The 19,174-nt window shown below is 38.1% G+C and overlaps 1 protein-coding gene across 5 annotated transcripts in view; it reads right to left on the bottom strand.

Moving 5' to 3' along the window:
• EFR3A (EFR3 homolog A) overlaps window positions 1–19,174 on the bottom strand; it is a 76,672-nt gene that overhangs the window by 25,064 nt on the left and 32,434 nt on the right. For 3 of the 5 annotated variants that reach the window (XM_030966866.1, XM_030966875.1, XM_030966902.1), the window contains 7 exons: window positions 16,538–16,659; window positions 14,097–14,246; window positions 9,514–9,651; window positions 4,883–4,961; window positions 3,772–3,907; window positions 2,424–2,588; window positions 202–316 (listed from right to left, as the gene is read on the bottom strand). In XM_030966866.1, coding sequence (XP_030822726.1) covers window positions 202–316; window positions 2,424–2,588; window positions 3,772–3,907; window positions 4,883–4,961; window positions 9,514–9,651; window positions 14,097–14,246; window positions 16,538–16,659 — 905 coding nt within the window. The remainder of the gene's footprint in view (window positions 1–201; window positions 317–2,423; window positions 2,589–3,771; window positions 3,908–4,882; window positions 4,962–9,513; window positions 9,652–14,096; window positions 14,247–16,537; window positions 16,660–19,174) is intronic. The other 2 variants (XM_030966885.1, XM_030966893.1) reach the window with 1 other exon arrangement.

The following is a 19,174-nucleotide window of genomic DNA, read 5'->3' as shown; positions in this document are numbered from 1 at the left end:
AATTTTTATCAATAAAATGTCTGTAGGTTGATTTCACATTGCTGACACTGAGCTTGTCTTGGTTCTGCATAGTATTTAATACAGCCCCTAAGGAGTGAGAATTTGCATTTCGCTTTTCTTAATGTTCCTCACTTCTTAATTTATCAGGATCCTAAAATCTAGATTTTTAATTTGAAATTTAAAAATACAGGATATACAAACCCAAGGTTACTAGGATCCAGCGATTGTGAAGTTGTTCCCAAAACAGGTACTTTGCTCATAATGAACATCATAATCTCTGATCTCTGGTAATCTGGTAGATTGCTTCCAAAAAATCCTAAATAAAAACAGAATGAAATCACAGAAGAGATATAGGGACCTTCTCTTTATAAGAAAAGCCTTTAAAATACAAGGAATATATTAACAGGTCAAAATAGATGAAGAATAAACATATTACTTGTTTTAGGGCATAATCTCATATTTATTTTTGCTGAATGATTTTAGTGAGTCTTTTTCATGATACTTTCATCTTTGAATACCAAAACCTAATTTTATCCTCCTCTAAATATACAATTTAAAAATTAAATATCTGGAGTCTATTAACTTGTACCTAGTGAGGAATTGTAAGCGTTTCTCATGACACATAGCATTGTCTGTTAAGTCTCCAATAAATATTACAAATGAGAGGACAGAAATCCCAGAGACATACAAGTATTTTGGGACTGTTGCTGTTCTTGGGGAGTGATGAGGTGAGCAGCTTCTGTGCCGGCACCACAGAAAGAGGAGCACTCCAGCATGGGGTACAGGGAGGGTTCCTGGACCAGGGGAACCTCACGGCAGTAGAGCCACAGTGGCTAGCGGAACCTGGGCAGGGCCAGGAGAAATGTCAGGCACACACACACCTCCCCTGCCTTAAAAGTATCTGGGAGTGCTGGCATCAGCTGGCAGGAAGCGCACTGCAACTCTGCCAGCTCTACCAGGGAGGAATGGTTTCCACTCACGGAAGACCCTGTCCTCTCCCAGCTCTGCACCCACCACAAGTGAAGCAGCTGCCCAGACACAGCTCCAGTGGGAACAGCTGCCACCCAGTGCCAGCACATCCAGGGAACTGAGCTAACACTGTTATTCCCAACATTCCCCAAGGAAAGAGATCGGGGGCGTTGGGTTAATGGCAAGTCCAGTGTCAATCAAGTGTGCCCTGGCAGCCGAAAGAGCCAACTGTGCCCTGTGGTACACCAGGCACAGCATCACCAGCTGGCTGAGGAGGTGACTGTCCCATCTGCACTGCTGCAGCCCCTCCTCGAGTCCATGCTTTGGTGCCTCAATCTAAGAACATCAAACACCTTCAAGGGGGGCAGGGAAACAGGAGATGCTGATCTCTCTCTGGTGACTAGTGACAGGACATAAGGAAATGGGATGGAATTGCATCAGGGGAAGTTCAGATGGGACCTTAGGAAAAGGTTCTTCACTAAAAGGAAGGTTGGCCACTAGATCAGGCTCCCCAGGGAAGTGGTCACAGCACCAAAGTTGACAGAGCTCAAGCAGTATCTGGACAATGCTCTCGGGCACATGGTTTAGCTGAAGCAGTCCTGGGAGGAGCAAAGAGTTGGACTCAATGATCCTTATGTGTCCCTTCCAACTCCAGATATTCTATTTTATTACTATGAAAAAGTATACCATTAACTTCAGTGGAAAGAAGCTTCACAAAAGGTTGGTTTGTGGGATTTTTTTTGATGGGAGTTGAACATTTTAACTTGGGAATTTACTGAAATGGTGAGAAATAATCTACTATCTACTTGTTACTGCTCTTCAAGGCAAGCAAAGGTACAAACATTCAAGCTATGTCTCCCTTGTTCTTTAAGAAAAGGAATACATACCATAAATGCACCCCAATATATAACATCACTGTCATAAAGGGAAAATCTAAGAAAGGGGGAGACACTGTTGAGAAAATAATTTCAAATGTTGTGCATTAAAGTACTTCAGTTAAGTCATGGTAGCACAACTGGCCATTAGGTGTCATTGTTGCTACTATGTTTAACATTCATTTCTATCAATTTTAAAGCACTACCTATAAAAAAATGTATTACTGTACACAACTATTTGCAGTGATTTTCATAGAAGGACTAATAGTAGTTCTGTACCAAAGGTAGAGATTTCTACATTTCAAGGGCAACATAATAATATAATTAAAATTAATTTTAAGTCCACCAGCATTTTTAATTTTCATAACCTTCTTGGCTAAGTGTTCAGTTAACATTTAAAAGAAAAACCTTTCAGAAATCAAACACATAAAGCAAGCCTGAGATAGGAGGCAAACACAATCAGAGAAACCACACTTGGTAGTATTCCTTCATGATTCAAGCTGGTCCAATATCATCTCAATGGGGAAGAGGGAAAAGGGGAGAAATTTTAAGTGAGCTTGTGTCAATTGTTTCACTCACCAATTGTTTGAATAATTGCATTCTGGACAATCCTCTCATCACTCTCCTTGGAGCTTATGCTTAAAGTGGTGCTTTCACAGGAACTGCGCCGGTCACCCAGCTCAAAGTCAACGCTGATGCGCAGGTGCTTCAACAAGGTATTAAAAACCTCCAGAACTGTTGGGCCTGGAAACAACAAATAACACTGATTGCACTTGTCAAGGGGGAGATGTCTGAAAAAATGAAAACTGGGCTTTTCAATCCATTTTCATGAGCAGTGAGAGTAGGATGATGAAGAGAACAAAGTGAATTACAGCATTTGAGGCATCACGACTAGAGAAAAACTTTTGAGGTGTGCCTACACTTTGATACTTTAGAAATTAACTTGGAATCAGGAAATACAGTTAGGTATGTATGCATAATCCATTATGATCCACTACTGGGTCTGGTCCGGATGGAGGTAACCTGATTTTCCTTGTGCATGCAGCTTTTGCTCCACCCATCGAGCTGTCTTTATCTTGATCCATGAAACTTCTCACTTTCTTTCTACATTGTCCCTGTCCTGTGGGAAAGGGGAGTGCAAACAGCCCAGAGTCAACTCACCATGCAAGTTTCAGATAAAAACAGAAGAGGTTGCTGAAATTAAACATCAGTAATGGATTTAACTGCAGGTACTTGCCCCTGAACTTCAGTTATTTCAAAACCCGCTACTAAAATCCACTTCTATACATTGGATCAAATCATGAGCTCTTCTCATCACATGGTAAAAGACTTCACAAGTCTGTGCATGCAAGTGGGTCTCATATGAAGAGGAAGGACATATTCAGGCTCAAGCTAATGAAGCAAAGCAATATTTCAGCAGGACACCAAAAAAAATCAGGAAAAAGAGCACTAGAGTGTACATCTCTTCATAACTACTCTTATTTCAAGGAACTATCCTAATTTTAAATGACATTATTTCACCTTATTTCAGCTTCTTCACAGTCAATAAGGTAATGTTTCTCAAAGATCATTCTACTCCTGCAACACTCAGGTCACAGTTGTATCACAAAGGGACAGTGCTCTTCACATTTTGTAGTGACACACAGTTCTCCCAGACTTTATGAACTCTTTGCAAACAGGAATACTTGCCTTTCACATTTTTTCACTCATTTTTTCAATGCAAAGGATTATATAAGAGTCAAATAACCAAGTGTATATGCTTGGAGTAATTGCAAACCAAGTAAGATTTCAAGCATTTTTCAGCACAAAGGAAAAAAACTTATACACAAAACCTTTTCAAAATGTTTGAAAAGTGAAATCAAAGTGAAAATGAGCACGACCCTGCACATTTATCCTTTGACCTGATGTCTAATTTAATACAACTTACCTATTGATCCTTTTGCTGCTATTGCAACTGCTTCCAGAAGAACCTGAATAATGCCAGCACGAACTCGTGGTGAATCCCTTTTGCGGACATCAAGGTGTCCAAGGATTTCTTGTATTACATGATGGGAATATTGTGCCTATTAAGAAAACAGAAAATCTTCATCTGTGACTTTAAAAAGAATAAGCTCATACATCACTCAGCTATGGTCATGACCATGTTCCCATTCTGCAATATTTTCATTCAGAAACTTATCAGAAGTACAATCAATTCATGACTAAATATGGATTCAAAAAGCTGCCATGACAGATGAAGAAATACAGGTTCATTCAGCCAGCCCCGTGTACAAAAGAGTCTTTTAAAATATCCAGGAAGCATGAAGTTGTCCTTCACTCAGCTAACTGCAGTTCAAAGAATTCAGCACCATTGATATAAATGGTGAGAAAACTCAGCTTTCTTCCACAAACCTGGAATTTTTTTACTTTTATCTTCTGGGCATCTGTGTTTGATGCAATCAAAGAATAATACCTTGAGGTTTACAGCAGACAATCAATCAGAGTCATAGAATGGCTTGAGCTGTGAGACACTTTAAAGACCATCTTGTTCCAAGTCCCCTGCCACGGGCTGGGACAGCTTCCACTAGACTGGGTTGCTCAAAGCCATGTCCAACGTGGCCCTGAACACTTCCAGGGATGGGGCAGCCACAGCTTCCCTGTAGGACCTGCTGCAGTACCTCACTACTCTTCAGGTAAAGAATTTCTTCCTAATATCCAATCTCTACCTTCCCTCCTTCAGCTTAAGGCCACAATACAGGTTGTCCACTATTAAAAATCCTCAGCACAACAGCTGCATGTGAAGTTGGTCTCTTGGGCTGGAAAATCAACACAGGTATATTGGCACAGAAAAATAACCAACCTGAGAGATTTGTCAAGTACCATGTCACACCAGTACCCTACTCCTTGTTCTTGAGAAGGACCACCCCACTACCTTTCCTTGAATCTTCTGGATTCTTTGACTTCATCTACTGTCTACCATTAGCATGGTGAGATGAGCATTGAAATCTCTTCATGCGCTTGAAACATGTATGCAAGGAAAAAAATCCAGAAAATCCTACCTGTATAGAATACATGATGATTTTAAAGCAGGAAACAGCAAATTCATTAGGATCCCATAGTCTATGATGGTCTAAATGCCTGTAAGCAAAAATTAAGACATAATAATTACATTCTACAGATATAATAAATGGTATCTTATTAATTTTCTCAAAATTCACCTCAAAGGGATTATTTACTAACATAAAACTTCTATACAATGACTTATGAGAAATTGAGAACTTCAGAAAAGCACTTGTTTTCTAGGTTTAGGATATGATCACAAAACATTTGGCTGAAAAGAAATTCCTGTTCTGGAAATTTAAGGAACCTAACCAAACATATATAGTTAAGAATACGCTGTTTCCACACAGACTGCTGGGACATTAGATGTTTATTCACATGAAAGGGATCGGCTGAAGGTTGTGACATCTTGAAAATTTATACTTTACAGAGGATAAATAAGTTGTTTTGAATTACAAGCTGAAAAATAATTAGGGCTGAATGCTCCATCCAGAATAGAAACTCTGGGAAATATTTTTGTTTTCATGGTGGCTTCATAAATAAAATATATGGAAAACAAAAAAGAGCTGCTCTTTGTGTGTATATGCCTTTACGCTCTTTCAAAATTTACTGCAAGAAAGATCAAAACAAAATCCCGATAAAAATGCATCAGTTTCTCTTTAAATGGAATAGGAACCACAAATGAGAAAAAATTTATCAGTGTTTCAAGCAAATGCAAAAAATTCTGCTTAAGCAGAAGTGTTGAAAGCTATGAATAGGGTACACAGATTTTTGCAAAAAAGAGATCTGTGTCCCTGAAAAAGCAAAATAACTGTGTTTTTGCAGTCTAGAAGATTGAAGAAAAGGTAACTTTGGATGCATTTTAATTGGTATGATTTAGGTTTTAAAAAAATCAAAACAAATCCACAAACAAATTCACCAGTGAATAGCAAATATGCCAAATCAAAAAAAACCCAACTTTGTAACAGAAGATGAATTTAAGTTCTGTTTCTCAACAGGTATTTCAGCTACAAAATCATTACTGCTCTCTCCCTTTTCTCAAAGAACTTAGGAAATAAAAAGTTGCTTGAAACAACAAACTGAAAAGCTCTGGAGGTGAAAGAAGCCAGCACTGTGAACACAGGAGGACTGGCTGGATGCTGTACCTTACTCTGCCTACAATCTGGAGATCTCAATTCCCTCACTGGGCAGCTGCTCCCAGCCCAGTCACCCACATACACAGGTCTCCTTTTCAAGGCTGATTAAACCAGATGACACAAAGCATCTCCTATGCCCTGAATTATCTTGTACTCTATTGCAGAGATTAAAAAAAAGTTCTGCCATCTTGACACATCACATACCTTTAACAGAAATCCCTACAGGAAAGAATGTCAGGAATTTTAAAGGTATTTGCCTGCCAAGATAACAGCAGATTTACATTACTAAATATCCAACTTGAGTACCTATTGGGAATAGCTGCTTTTCTTGTGCACAGGTGTCATCAAATGGAAAATCCTACTCTCCACTATCTTCTCCTGATTGAAACTGATCCTTTAATCTTTCAGGGCATTGTGTTCTCTGTTATCCTTGACAGTTCCTATTCATCTGCCCCAAAGATCCATACAGGCAGACTATGGCCAAATGCATCCCATATCACGTTAACAAACAAACAAACAAAAAATTCCTCTCTAAACAAGACATACAGTTTTATATTGCCAGAAAGGCCAAGTATTAGCTGCTTCAGGTAGATGAACTACTGGGAAGACAGCAGGGGGAAGATGACAGACTTGGCTAAAGCTTTGTGTAACAGCTCAGTGGGCAGCATACTTTGTATACTGGAATTTTCCTCCTAAGGACAGCAGGATTAGATTCCTGTAGGTGATGTATTTTACTGACCATAACAAGTGCATTCAATGTAGTTTTGTTTTTGCAAAACACAGTAAAGGGCATTTTTAGTATGGTGCATTTACTTCAGTTAATATAAAGTCACACCTTAACTCCTTTTTTTTTTCAAATTACATTTCTTTCAATAAAGAATATCTACTGAAGATTGCAAAACATTCTATTGCTGGATTAACAAATGTCAAACTCAGCCTTCCATTGAGATCTGCTGCACATATGTAACAAAAGTGCGTAAGTAGGTCTCTCAATTTCAAAGTAACAGCAGAACCAATAATGCAAGTTTCTGAGGAGAGAGCCACTAATGATCCCTGAATTCTTTCTCAGTGCCACACATACAAGTAATCCTTATAGTAATAATGATAAACTGGCACCAAGGATCAGAAAGCATAACTGAGTCATGCATTCATGGGAATGTATAAAATATTCTGCTCATGCATCACGTTTGCTGAAAGAATAATGAACACCAGTCTGTTAATATTCCAAACACCTCCACACATGATGTGATAACTGACAAGAATGGAAATGCAGTTGTTACACTTGGGAAGTTTCACCAGATTTCTGGATCTCTCTGAATCTGTCTAATCTATTCACTATTGCAAATCCATGCTGTATGTCTCAATAGCTTCTGACTGTTGACACAAGAGAAATTTTTTTTTCAGGTAATATTAATGTAACATTTTTTTACTTTCATTAAGCAATTAGTAAGATTGATCTGTAAGATTTTATTGCAAATTATTATTTGAGAGTTTCTAGCTACTGCATGCAAACATAACCATGGAGATTTTCTGCCTAAGGCAAGGAGAATTAATGTAAATCCAAACATATACGAGGAGACTGACTTCATATTTTTACTATCTTCATTGTATTTAAACCCCTGAATCACTGAATAAGCCCTGCCCCATGATGCAAGCAGCACTGCTCTCTCAGTTTTGCCAAGAAGTGGCAGCATGTTGCTTGATATCACAGTGTCACACGAAGCAAGCCTTCAGGTGGGGAACTGAACCTGCACCTTCATGTTACCACTGTAATAAGAGGCACATCTATATTTCCAGAGTTTCTTTAAAACCTGTGAAAGAGGTGAACATTGTTAGAAGAAATTGTTTTCTAATCACAAGCTAAGTCAGGTTTTTCAATCACATAAAGTGCAATAGACTATCTCAAACTTTAACTGTTCTGTCATTCACAAAGTGAAGCTCATTAGATAGAGCATTCCCTTTTTGTTTAGGAAAAACAGCTTGAAATTGCATTTTCTGCATCTCTTGTTCTTCAAAAATACTAAACTTTTACAGCAGTCATTTCTAAAAAGACACATTTGGCAATTTGTCCTCAAAGTGGAACACAAAAATGGTGACTACAAAGGCTCTCTATTCAGAGGAGATAACATTCTGAGTAACTGGTCATTATCCACTCATTTCAGTGCATAAATGCAGCATGTGGCACCCTGCTGTGCACACAGAACCAACTGGCCCCTTACAGTCATAGCATGTGAGAACTGGAAATAGGCTGGAAATAAACTTAAGAGACATAGGCTTTAGATCAGCCACAGGAAAAGCAGCTCTGACACCTTCTCAAATCCCAAACCAACCACTACCTCTAGTCTGTGGAATCGGAAATTATTAATAGGAAACTTCCCTGCTACTAAAATTATTCAAAAGACTCAAACCACTGCAAATGATGATAAAGTTCTGAGATAAACTGACTAAAAGAATTGAGAAGTGGTCAGAAAGCAGCTGCAGTGAAGTACCAAGTAGCCCATCCAGACTGTGTAGTAACGAGGTGTTCACTGTGATCACAGGTGTTTTGGAGGAATGCAAATTTTAAATCTAGGAAAGAATGAGTGTTTTATTAATAAAACACTCAACTTTGCAACAGAAACTCCGCTCAGGTTGGTATAACAGATACATACAGAAAGTAAGGGAATGGTACAGTTGTTTGCAGTCAATGTTTTTCTGGATAAACAAGGGGTTACAAAAGATTTCTGCCTTCAACACCAACCCTATCTTTTTTTTTTGTTAACACTAGTAACTTGAAAATGGCTTTTGATAGCTTGAAGGTCTTTCAGTGTATAAATAAAGTACTTAATTTTTGTGGGAAGAACTAGGCCATCTAAGAGAACGTATTCCTGTACCTGGGATGTACCTTGAAATATCTTCAAGAAGCAAGCAGATCTCCTCATCACCAGGAAAAGCCAGGGTTTGAAAGTGGTATCACTGAGTATTAATACAAGAGGTATAATTTGTACTGTGTGTTTTTGTGCATAATGTGCATACTGTGTGCATATCTGCCACTCACTCCTAAATGAGTTGTTAAAGACATTCATCAAAGAATATCGAAACTGGTCCTGGAAGAAAATGGCAGGAAAACATAAACTGTAACTTTAGGGGGCACAGTATTCCTTTGTGTTACTTGTACTTTACTTGGTTTGTCTCCCCACTGATTGTGACATTCATCTATAGGACATGAATAGCCTGGATAGTTTCACATTTTAAAAAAAAGGCCAGCTGAAGCAACAACTCATGTAAACTATTGTATTTCGCTTGTAAAAATCAGTAATGTAGGACATGCAATCCTCCTTTACTTCCTTCAAGCTTATAGACAGAGGAGAGAGGAGAGATTAAAAGAGGGGCAATTTTTTTAAGAAATGCGAATGGAAACCTTTGAGCTGAAGAGTAGGAAAAAATTTAATGCAACAGAATTGAGGATGAAATAAAGAAAACCTCTTCAGATCTTCCACAGATTTTCAACTTACGCAAAAACTGGTCTGACAGCATTGTTCATATTTCCATAGGTTGCTCGTCCCAGTAGTTCCCTGAAACAATTCTCAGCCAGCACAGAAGGATTTTCTTCTTTCACTCCTACTGTAGGAGAGGATGGGGGGCCTATTCTGCTGAAATAAGACAAAATGCATTGATTATATTACTGACTAATATTCACCTTTTCTTTACTGTATCCACCCTTGATATTAAAACATTTATGAGCCACAATCTTCAACTAGGCAAGAACTGCATTTCAAATATGCATCAAAACAGAATTCTGAATAACATATTTTACTCTCTTATAGCAGGACCATAGATCATCATCTCTTCACTCAGTACAGACCACTGTATTAGTAAATATTTATATGGCAAACACAAAAGCTGCTCATATTCAGTTAACTTGTTACCTACCACATTTTGACAAAACACTATGCATTGCTAACAATGAACAAAGGTTGTGAAACCACTAAAAAAAATTAGACAGAATCTTAGTAATATTGCTCAGATTAATGATCTCATTCACCTGCCCACTACTGAGTCCATACTGTGTGGGTGAGCATTAAATGAAACTCCAATACTTCTGCACGAACAGATGGCTTGTGAATTGAAAAAAAATGTCTGAGTGAAGTGATTAGAACATTATCACCCACACAGTTACCTCTAAATAGACACTGTAGAAGTTGGTCACCCTCTACCTGAGCGTCTTCCATCATTACTATGGACAGGCACTGCTAAGCCCCTCCCTGTGGGCACAGGGTGAACACAGGTTTCAGAAAGGGAGCAAACAGCTCTCCCTGAGGTACCTCCATTACTTACCAAGAGTCACTGGACCTACAAGTGGCAGCCTTCTTTTTCCTCTCACAAAACACATTATAGGAACTTGAGTGAGAATTCATTCATTTACATTAACATTATGCATCTTTAATTTTAGACTGCAGAAACCAGTACATTAAACCCTTAAACATAATTTCAGTTCTGCAGTGCAAGCTTGTGTGTTAAATACATTTGAAAGTGTCAACCAAGAGCATTCAGTTTACTTAAGGATCATAAAAGCTTTAGAGCATTATAGAAAATTGCAAACTGAAATATCAGTAGTCAAATGAACATGTTAACATCATAGTTGCAATATAGCTTTTGATGGCAAGAGATTTTCTAGTGTTTCAATACTACTGAAATCTAACATTGGCCATATGAAAATCCTGTTGCCTCTGGAAACATCAGTGTTTCAGAAGTTACCACAACAATGCTAGCTTGTCAGATTTTAGTAACAGAAGAGCCTCGGGAACTCTGTTAGATAAGGAGAAATAGTTTTACAAGTGCAGCATGATTAGAATTTTAAAAGGTATGAAAATTTGTATATAATCCACCATGAGTACCACAAAACTCCAGCTTTATCAACTGCTGTGCCACCCATCCTCCCTTTTCTTCCTTCCCCTGTACTGCCTAGACTCTGATCTATGGAGATGGGCACCATTCTCAGCACAGAGAAAGTACAAGAGACAGTGTAGGACTGTCATTTCCATTGCTGTTTTGACACAGATTCCCTAAAATACAACAGCACTGCACAGGTGGGTGTGTGGGGAGGAAAGACGAAAGCAGGCTGCATAGCACTCAGAGCTTAGCCTGTCTGAAAGACTTCCATTTAAAATGAAGTAAAATAAGTTACATTTTAAGTGCTTATATATGCAAACCTACAGCAGGTGACTTCTCAGCACTGCTTGGGAGTCTTTTTTTAGATGAATCTTCCTAGTATAAAATGTTACTCTTTGACTTCATCAAAATGTCTAAAATTATCCTGTGTCATCTGTGGGAGTAACATTTTATTTGAACTTTAACAGCACCAAACTCAAGGTATTTCTCAGTAAGCATTCCTTGGCATTGCAAATAATAGACAATGAATACTGAATACTTTCTTTAGTTTTATAGGAAAGCTTTGTACGGCCTCTTAAGTTTCTAGATTCAAATGAGTATCTCATTTTGTTTCACTGACTTGGTTTTTACAGAAATATCAGAAAACCTCTGAAAAATCCAACTGCAACAGTTAAGAAAAAAGCAGTAGTATTCCTCTGCATCTAAACCTTTTGTACTACCACAAGAGGGCTGAAAATGTGCTTTACAATGAAATAAGCAAGGACAACTCCCTGTAGCTGCTCCACTGTCTTTTTTGCGGGTAATCTCTATCAGAAGTGGTAACAAGGAACTGGAAGGAGAATGTGTTGAAGTACAGCAGTTTCCATAGCAAACACCTGATCACAGGTGATTAACTTAAACTAGCTCACAGTAACTCAGCAACTTAAGAATGAGACTTCTTAAATGCCAAAAAACCAGGATTGGCCAAGGGTATGACAGGACACGTAAGTAAGACTGAACCACCACTTCTGAGCAGAGTAGGTACAGGAATGTTTGTGATTCACACACCCGGAGAAAGAAATAAATTCTAACTTTCCTCTCAAACAGAATTTGTATGAACAGTACAGATGTATCAGAAGGATTTGAAGTGAAGTTTACATAAAGTGCTAGGTGTCCCTCTGCCTGAAATCAGGCTGGCAGGTTTAGCTCCACAGTTATGAAGAATATGCTACAAAGTAAAGGAATTACTAATTTCATACATCCCCTTCCTATTTTGGAGATGCACATAAATAGATATATACATAACATCTGATAGGCACGTAACTAAAATGTGCACTCAAATATATGAACAAATAATGACATCCACAAATACAATTATATTTTTAAAATGCTATTTAGATAGTAAATTCTTAACTCCAAGAAGGGCCTCATCTCGTATGTACTCAAAATAATCTTGAATTAAGCAGTGAAGTTCCACGAGCTAAAATTACATTGACTTCCAAGGTAAGTACCTATATGTACATCAGCTATAATCAAAAAAGGTTTTTCTTCTATGGATTTAAGTTGGAGGTATTTTCTGGAATTTCTGCTCTTTCTCAAATAACGCTCTGACTCCATCTGCCAGAGCAATATGCTTCTTACTCCTACTCTTCAAGATGTCTCTGTGCTCCACAAATATGAAGTCACACATAAAATAAAATGAGAAATTGTCTGTAATATCATTTAAGACCAGCAGGTAACAATTTAAAAACACCGTTTTCAGCTTTTCTGTCATATGCACATCATAAAAGGCCCCTACTTACCACGAGGAAAATCATTAGTCTTTTTTTTCACGTTCAATAGGACAAGTTTCAAGCACAAGAGTTCAGAAATTTAAGTTGCCTTTTGATAGATTTGTTTTTCTACCACTACTATTGCCTTGCTCCACAGATGAGAAAAATAATTCCTGCAGTACATACAAACTGATCCACTTTAAGTAGTTAATCCAAATCCTACTTCAGTCAGTTTTCCCATCAGTAGTTAATTTACTTCTGCTATAAAAAGGAAAGTGTGTGCCCAAGGGCACTGTAAAGAGTACCAAAGGAAAGGGCCCACCTGCAGTTAGAAGCCCTGTAAGAATAAGCAAAGGCAAACCAGGCTCCTCTTGTTCAAACAGCAGCTTCAGAAACCTTTCTCTCTTACTCAGTTCACCCTTCAGATGTAAAATTCAAGTGAATATTTCTATAAATATTGTGTGGGCCCTCAGTTATATACAGTAAATAGATAAGGCATGGACAGACAGACAAGTATTGATTTTAGCTATTTGGTCTGAAAATTTGTTTTAGAGATGAGACAGGCACTGGCAGTCAGAAATAACACAACAAAAATAAAGCCGAGGAATTGAAAAATAAATGCCAAAACTCAAACTAAATAAAGAGAAACTGACAGATCTAGAAAGCTGAGTGAAAGCATGAAAAGCTTGTTGTTATAGGAAGGCTGCTGAGCCTCTTAGCAGGCAAATTTTGAAGCAGCCAGAATTGGACATGGAATTAGTATTTCATTTGCTTGCTCTGCTGAAGTTCATTTTATGGAAATTTCCCAGTGCTACCAAGAAACAGTTTTTACACCTACATAGTGTTTAAACAGGGACCAAAAAAAGTGAGTTTTCAATTGTAAGGTGACTGGCATCTCCTCAACCTTAAATGTCACAGAGATCTTTTTGAATATCTTTTTGCAAATGTGGTAAGTAATATGCCTAGGAGTCACTGAAAGCAAAAAAGAGAAGGTGATTTCCATATAAATAAAACTTTAATTCCTTACTTGAAGTACTGTTTCAGCCAGGACAAGCAGTTCTTAGTAATGGCTAAAGGAATTAAAACCTCAGTTTCTAACAAATCTAAGTAGCAAAATCATTTGAGTCACCTAAAAGCCTTTGCTTACTCATCTCTGCATCTGATCCACTAAAACACAGAGTTTGTGATTTTTATCAAGTCAAATATGGATATGTCATTTCTAGAATAACTTTTAGGCCAACATAATCTTGAACAAGTGAATAAACGTAGTTGAAAAGATTTTAAGACAAGAAACATTAAGAACCATTATGCAAACCTACACTATCAATTTCAAGGAGCCTCGGCTAGTAAAGGTGAGTTGTTGCTTCCATTGAAAAGAAAAAGGATATCCACCATAAAAACCCAGCCTAGAGATTGCTTAAAAAAACCACACCAGTGACAAGGAATACACTTACCTGTCAATATCCTCTATTTTCTGCATGTTGAACAGCAGTGATGGCACTATCTTGTCCATGTGCTGGGGCTCCCATATGGTTGCTCGAAGCTCATCATTAACTGCTTTTCTAACCACTCCCTGAATGCCCCTGATTCCAGCAATTCGGATCCTGAGCAAGGAAAAGAGGAATTACTGAAGCTGAGCAACACAGCACCACCCAGCAGGGCTCTGGCAGCAGTAATGAAGTACTGTGGAATTCCAGTAGGTTCTCACAAGCAGCAAATGGGAAAACTGGCCAACCACTAAGATTGCCCATTGTGGGAACTCAGCACATCACTCCGGATGTCCAGAGTTGCTGAAGACCCCTCGGGGGGGCTCGGAGATCCTGGCATAGTGCCCGGAACACCTGGTGGCTTGATTTTGATCCTTCTAGCAAACTGCCAACTTGGTATGGGGATTTGAAAGTCACACGAGTTTGAATGGTGTAATTACAGGGTGTTCACAGGGTGAAAATACAGATTTTAAGATTTTTGGTATAGGGGTTATGGGGACAAGATGAAGGCAACAGGGCGTGTCTCGTCCTTCTTCTTTCTTCTTCTTGTTCTCCATTTTCTGCTGTGATGTTGGCACTTGGGGATTGGTTTAGAATAGAAGTGCACTGTCTAACATAGGTGATAGGTATTGGGAATTAAAAGTAAATATGATATACGTAGTTTGTAATATAAAAAGATGACACTGCCTCGGGAGCGGTGGAGAGTGCTTGTGGCTGCCGTGCTGAGAGGATCTCAGCTGGGCAGAAAGAAAACTTTATAGATAAGAAAAAATAAACAATCTGAAGACCAAACATCGAAGAGTCCAGACTCATTCTTCAGAGCGCGGGCCACCTCAGAACCACCCCACACATCTCGGGGCAGAGAACAAAGCAGCCGACCCGAGAGCCCATGCTTTCTTTGAACACCTTTAAAGCCAGTAAGGAAGCTGACAAAACAAACAACTGAACAGAAGATGGCCTGTAAGGATAAAGCTGGCACTACCCAATGAAGACTCAAACTTTGTGCATCAGCTCTGACAAAAGTCCCCTGGATAAAACCCACCAATCTACCACCCATCAGTTGAAACCTCACACAATCTCAGCCTATTCCAGAGCTGAAGAAAAATGGGAAGCTACCACAACACAGCTGAAGTAATAGCCAGCACAGCCATGTGATTGTGCCATTAGAAGTTGTAATTATACTATGGATTAGTCAGAAAAGATCTTCAAAGATTTCTGAAAGATTCACAAGATGGAAAGCAAAGGATACTTCTGTCTATTTAAGCCTAATGGACAAAAGAAACCACCACTTTAATTCTAAAACCATTTGAATGAAACCAACTGAGAAGTAATCAACAACAATGAAATAATAAAAAGAAAAAAATTACCTAAGTTCAAAAAAAGACTTGGTCTAGCTGCTAGCTATTGTCATCATTTTATTAAACAAAAATAGCTTGCAGGAGAATCTGTGCAATGACATGAATAGCAAAACACTATTTTTTGAAGTGATAATAGCAAATTATCCATTGTAATAAATGGTAGGGAAAGAATTTGCTTCCTGAAAACAAGTAGAAGCTAGTACAGCTATCAAATAAGTACAAGCCTCACTAAAATTTTGAATTATTTCTCTTAAAATCCACCCCTCATTTTTTAAATCTTGATTCAGGTATGGACAACACTTAACAAGCTCTTGCTCAGTCAAATTCCCTGAATGAAAACATTTCTTAGATGAACTACGGAGGTAACCAAGTTCTGTAATTATTTTTGTTTGCAATTCAATTTGTAAATACCTAAATCTGCAGCTGCTTAAATCTTAGCTATTTCTGAACAAAGTTTTGTGCATTCAAGATGAACCCAATTTCATTCTAAATCTTTTGAGATAGTTTCAATAGGATTACACACAAAGCAGGAGAGAAGAGGGATGTACAAACAAGGAGAAAAACTGCTGCTGGAAGGACACATCCTTCAGGGGGGAGCCGCAGGAAAACAAACTGTAGCACTTACATAAGAATGGGATAAACAGAATTCCCATTCATGGAAGCTCTTGAGTTTGACACACATGAGCATACTTCAGACATTTAAGAAATCACAGTTTTAATGAGTAATTCTCAAAGGACAGACTAAATATATGCTTTTGCTTTCCATATAAGTAGCCTCGTTAATATCTCAAGTAAGTCATGAACTCGTGCATTTACAGTAATAAGTGGTGCCTTTCTGGAGAAAATCCACACAATCTAACATGCATTATTAAGGTAAAATTACACCTAAATATCCTAGGAGTTCCAGCTACCTAAGATTTGCAATATTGGGTGCTACTCAAAAAGACTGTCATTTTCTTCAAAGTCCAATAAACACCTTAATAAAAGCTGCATTACAGACAGTATTAATGTGTCAACAGTTTTCAGTAATTCCTGCAGAATGACACTTACTCATTTTGTATTTCTGGATCAGGGTCACGGGAATGACACATGGCACTGAACCGGGACACGAAGAAGTCATAACGTCTGTGATATGAAGGTGTGTCTTCTTCAATGTTGGCAAATTTGACAAACTGGAAAATGAAATACATTTAAAAAAGCTGTTAATACCAATTTCCTAAAATAGAATAATGAGTAATAAGCTTAATCTAAGTTTAATTTAACAAGTAACATGAAGTAACTGCATTAAGAACCCAATTTTGACAACACTTTAGAACTTCAGAGAAGAAAAATCTTAATAGGAGGGTTTTCTTTTAAAAGTCTTCCCACAAGAACCTCATTTAGATAGCTATGGAAGCATGAAACTGCATGAAATGCAACATACTATGCACTATGGAAACATCTAACACTCGAACAGTGAGTCATCAGCTGGCAGAATCATTTAGGCTGGGAAAGCCCCTTAGGATCACCAGGTCCAACCATTTCCCTAACACTGTCAAGTCTATCACTAAACCTTGTTTTACATAACTCCAGGGATGGTGACTCAGCCACTTCCCCAGGCAGCCTGTTCCAATGGTGGTAACTCCCTCAGAGAATAAATTTTCCCTAATATCCAGTCTAAACCTCCCTTGACATAACTTGAGGCCATTTCCTCTTGTCCTATCCCTTTCAGCTTGGGAGGAGAGCCAGACACCCACCCTGCCACACCCTCTCTCAGACAGCTGTAGAGAGCAGCCCAAGCAATCAAACACAACCCTGCTACTACCAGGTTACCTAGCAACATTCTGATGTACCAAAATTCAAGGGAAATAAACTTGGAGGCATTCTGTCAATTCTGTCTAGACAGAAGGGAAAAAGGAGGAGTCAGGGAATTATAATCCAGTCAACTCTCGTCCATTCACAGAAAAACACTGGAAAAAAATGCCAATTTGCCAACATCTACAAAGTCTCAAAAGGGTAAGTAACGGTCAACATGGATTTGTCAAGAACAAATCACATCAATCCATCTTATTCCTATGACAAGTAAGTAAGTTTTGTGAATCCAGATGAAGCAGCATTTGTCAAAACTTCAGTGATGCTGTTGACAAAAAAATACACAAAATTCTCAAAGGAAAGCTAGTAAAACACTGTCAAAAAACACTCCCCATAAGAGAGATGTACAAGAGTTTGGAAAAAAATAAGGAAACACTTGTAAATCATCACACTACAAAAATATGATTTGAGCTTCACTAGAGACTCAGATGAGCAGACTGGGCTCATCAAATTTGCAAAGAACACTAAGCTGGCCAGAGCTGTAGGCACACTTGCTGCCTAGTTTTTGAACAACTGGAAATAGGACCTGAAAAACCAAGGAAGCAATTTGGGAATGGTTATTGCAGAACAGCATTTTCGCCAGAAACAGCTGAATGAAGAAAAGGAACTTAGTCAATGCCAATATGATGGCATGGAAAACAGAACAATATACTAAGATACATCTGCATTACTCATGGCACCTATGAAAAACTTTTGCTATCTAACTGGGCCAAATAAGCCCTTAAATGAAGTGGTGCATGGAGCTGAAACATCACAGCCTAAAACGGTGACTAACTGATACAGTTCTCAAATTATTCAAGAGATGGACAAAGCTTTAGATAAACATCAGTAAAGAAGAATGAAATACATCAAATTACCTTAACTACAGCTGCCTAAAAGGTATCAGTCTTAAAACATACAGAAGACAATTATAAAAACAGAATAAATAGTTTTCTTTGCCCAATGGTAATAAGAAAATCAATAATAGGTTTATATTGAAGCAAAGCCTAAGTTAGCCATTAAAACCCCTCCTTTCTAAAGTGAGCAGACTGCCTAAAGATCTTTTGGATTCTCCATCACAGACAGTTCTAAGAACAGACTACAGAGGGAAATAAAAAGCAAAACAAAACACTGTCAGGAAAGGTCAAACACCGCGCTGGCTCTGCCCTGAAGCAGAGTGATGTTCCATTAAGATCCTTCTGCTTTTACTCACACCATTTTTATCAATTCCTAAGCACAGGCTGAGGCATTTCCTTTGTATTTTTCATGATGTAAAACCTGCTTTCATCAGCACATTACCCATAGACATCCAGACAGGCCCTTTAGCATAATCTACAGCACGCTGATTTGTATTTTTTCTGAAATACACAAAGCTGTGTATTTCAGAAAAAAAAACCCTACCATTTTTTCTACTCTTTTGTTTAATCTTTTTTTTGGTTTTTATCTAGAACAGTTATCCCTTTCAGCTGCACTACCAGTTCACCCTCTAAAAGCTACAGGAACAGCTGAAAATTATGTACTTCATAAAACTACATCCTCAGCTGTTACTGAAAATGGAACAAAATTGTATAGTATGAGTCCATTTTACAAGTCCTTCTGTTAGGAATATCCTGTATTTCAGGTGGTAAAAAAGTGACAGAAGTCAAAATCTAATTCTGTATGGTCCACTGCCATAGACTGAAAGATGATCTACAAACAGCGCCCATATGTTTTCTACAACAGAGTTTTAAAAATGACCATTTCCTTCCTAAGAGACCCTGGCAAATGCTTCATATGTTCTATGGCTCCCTAGTTTGTTTCATGATATTGTTACTAGCAAAACAGAATTTATTTTTTGTCAGACAAGAATTTTATTAG

The sequence above is a fragment of the Camarhynchus parvulus genome, chromosome 2, assembly GCF_901933205.1.
Source record: "Camarhynchus parvulus chromosome 2, STF_HiC, whole genome shotgun sequence".
NCBI lineage: Eukaryota > Metazoa > Chordata > Aves > Passeriformes > Thraupidae > Camarhynchus > Camarhynchus parvulus.
This window is presented reverse-complemented; position numbering and strand designations above follow the sequence as displayed.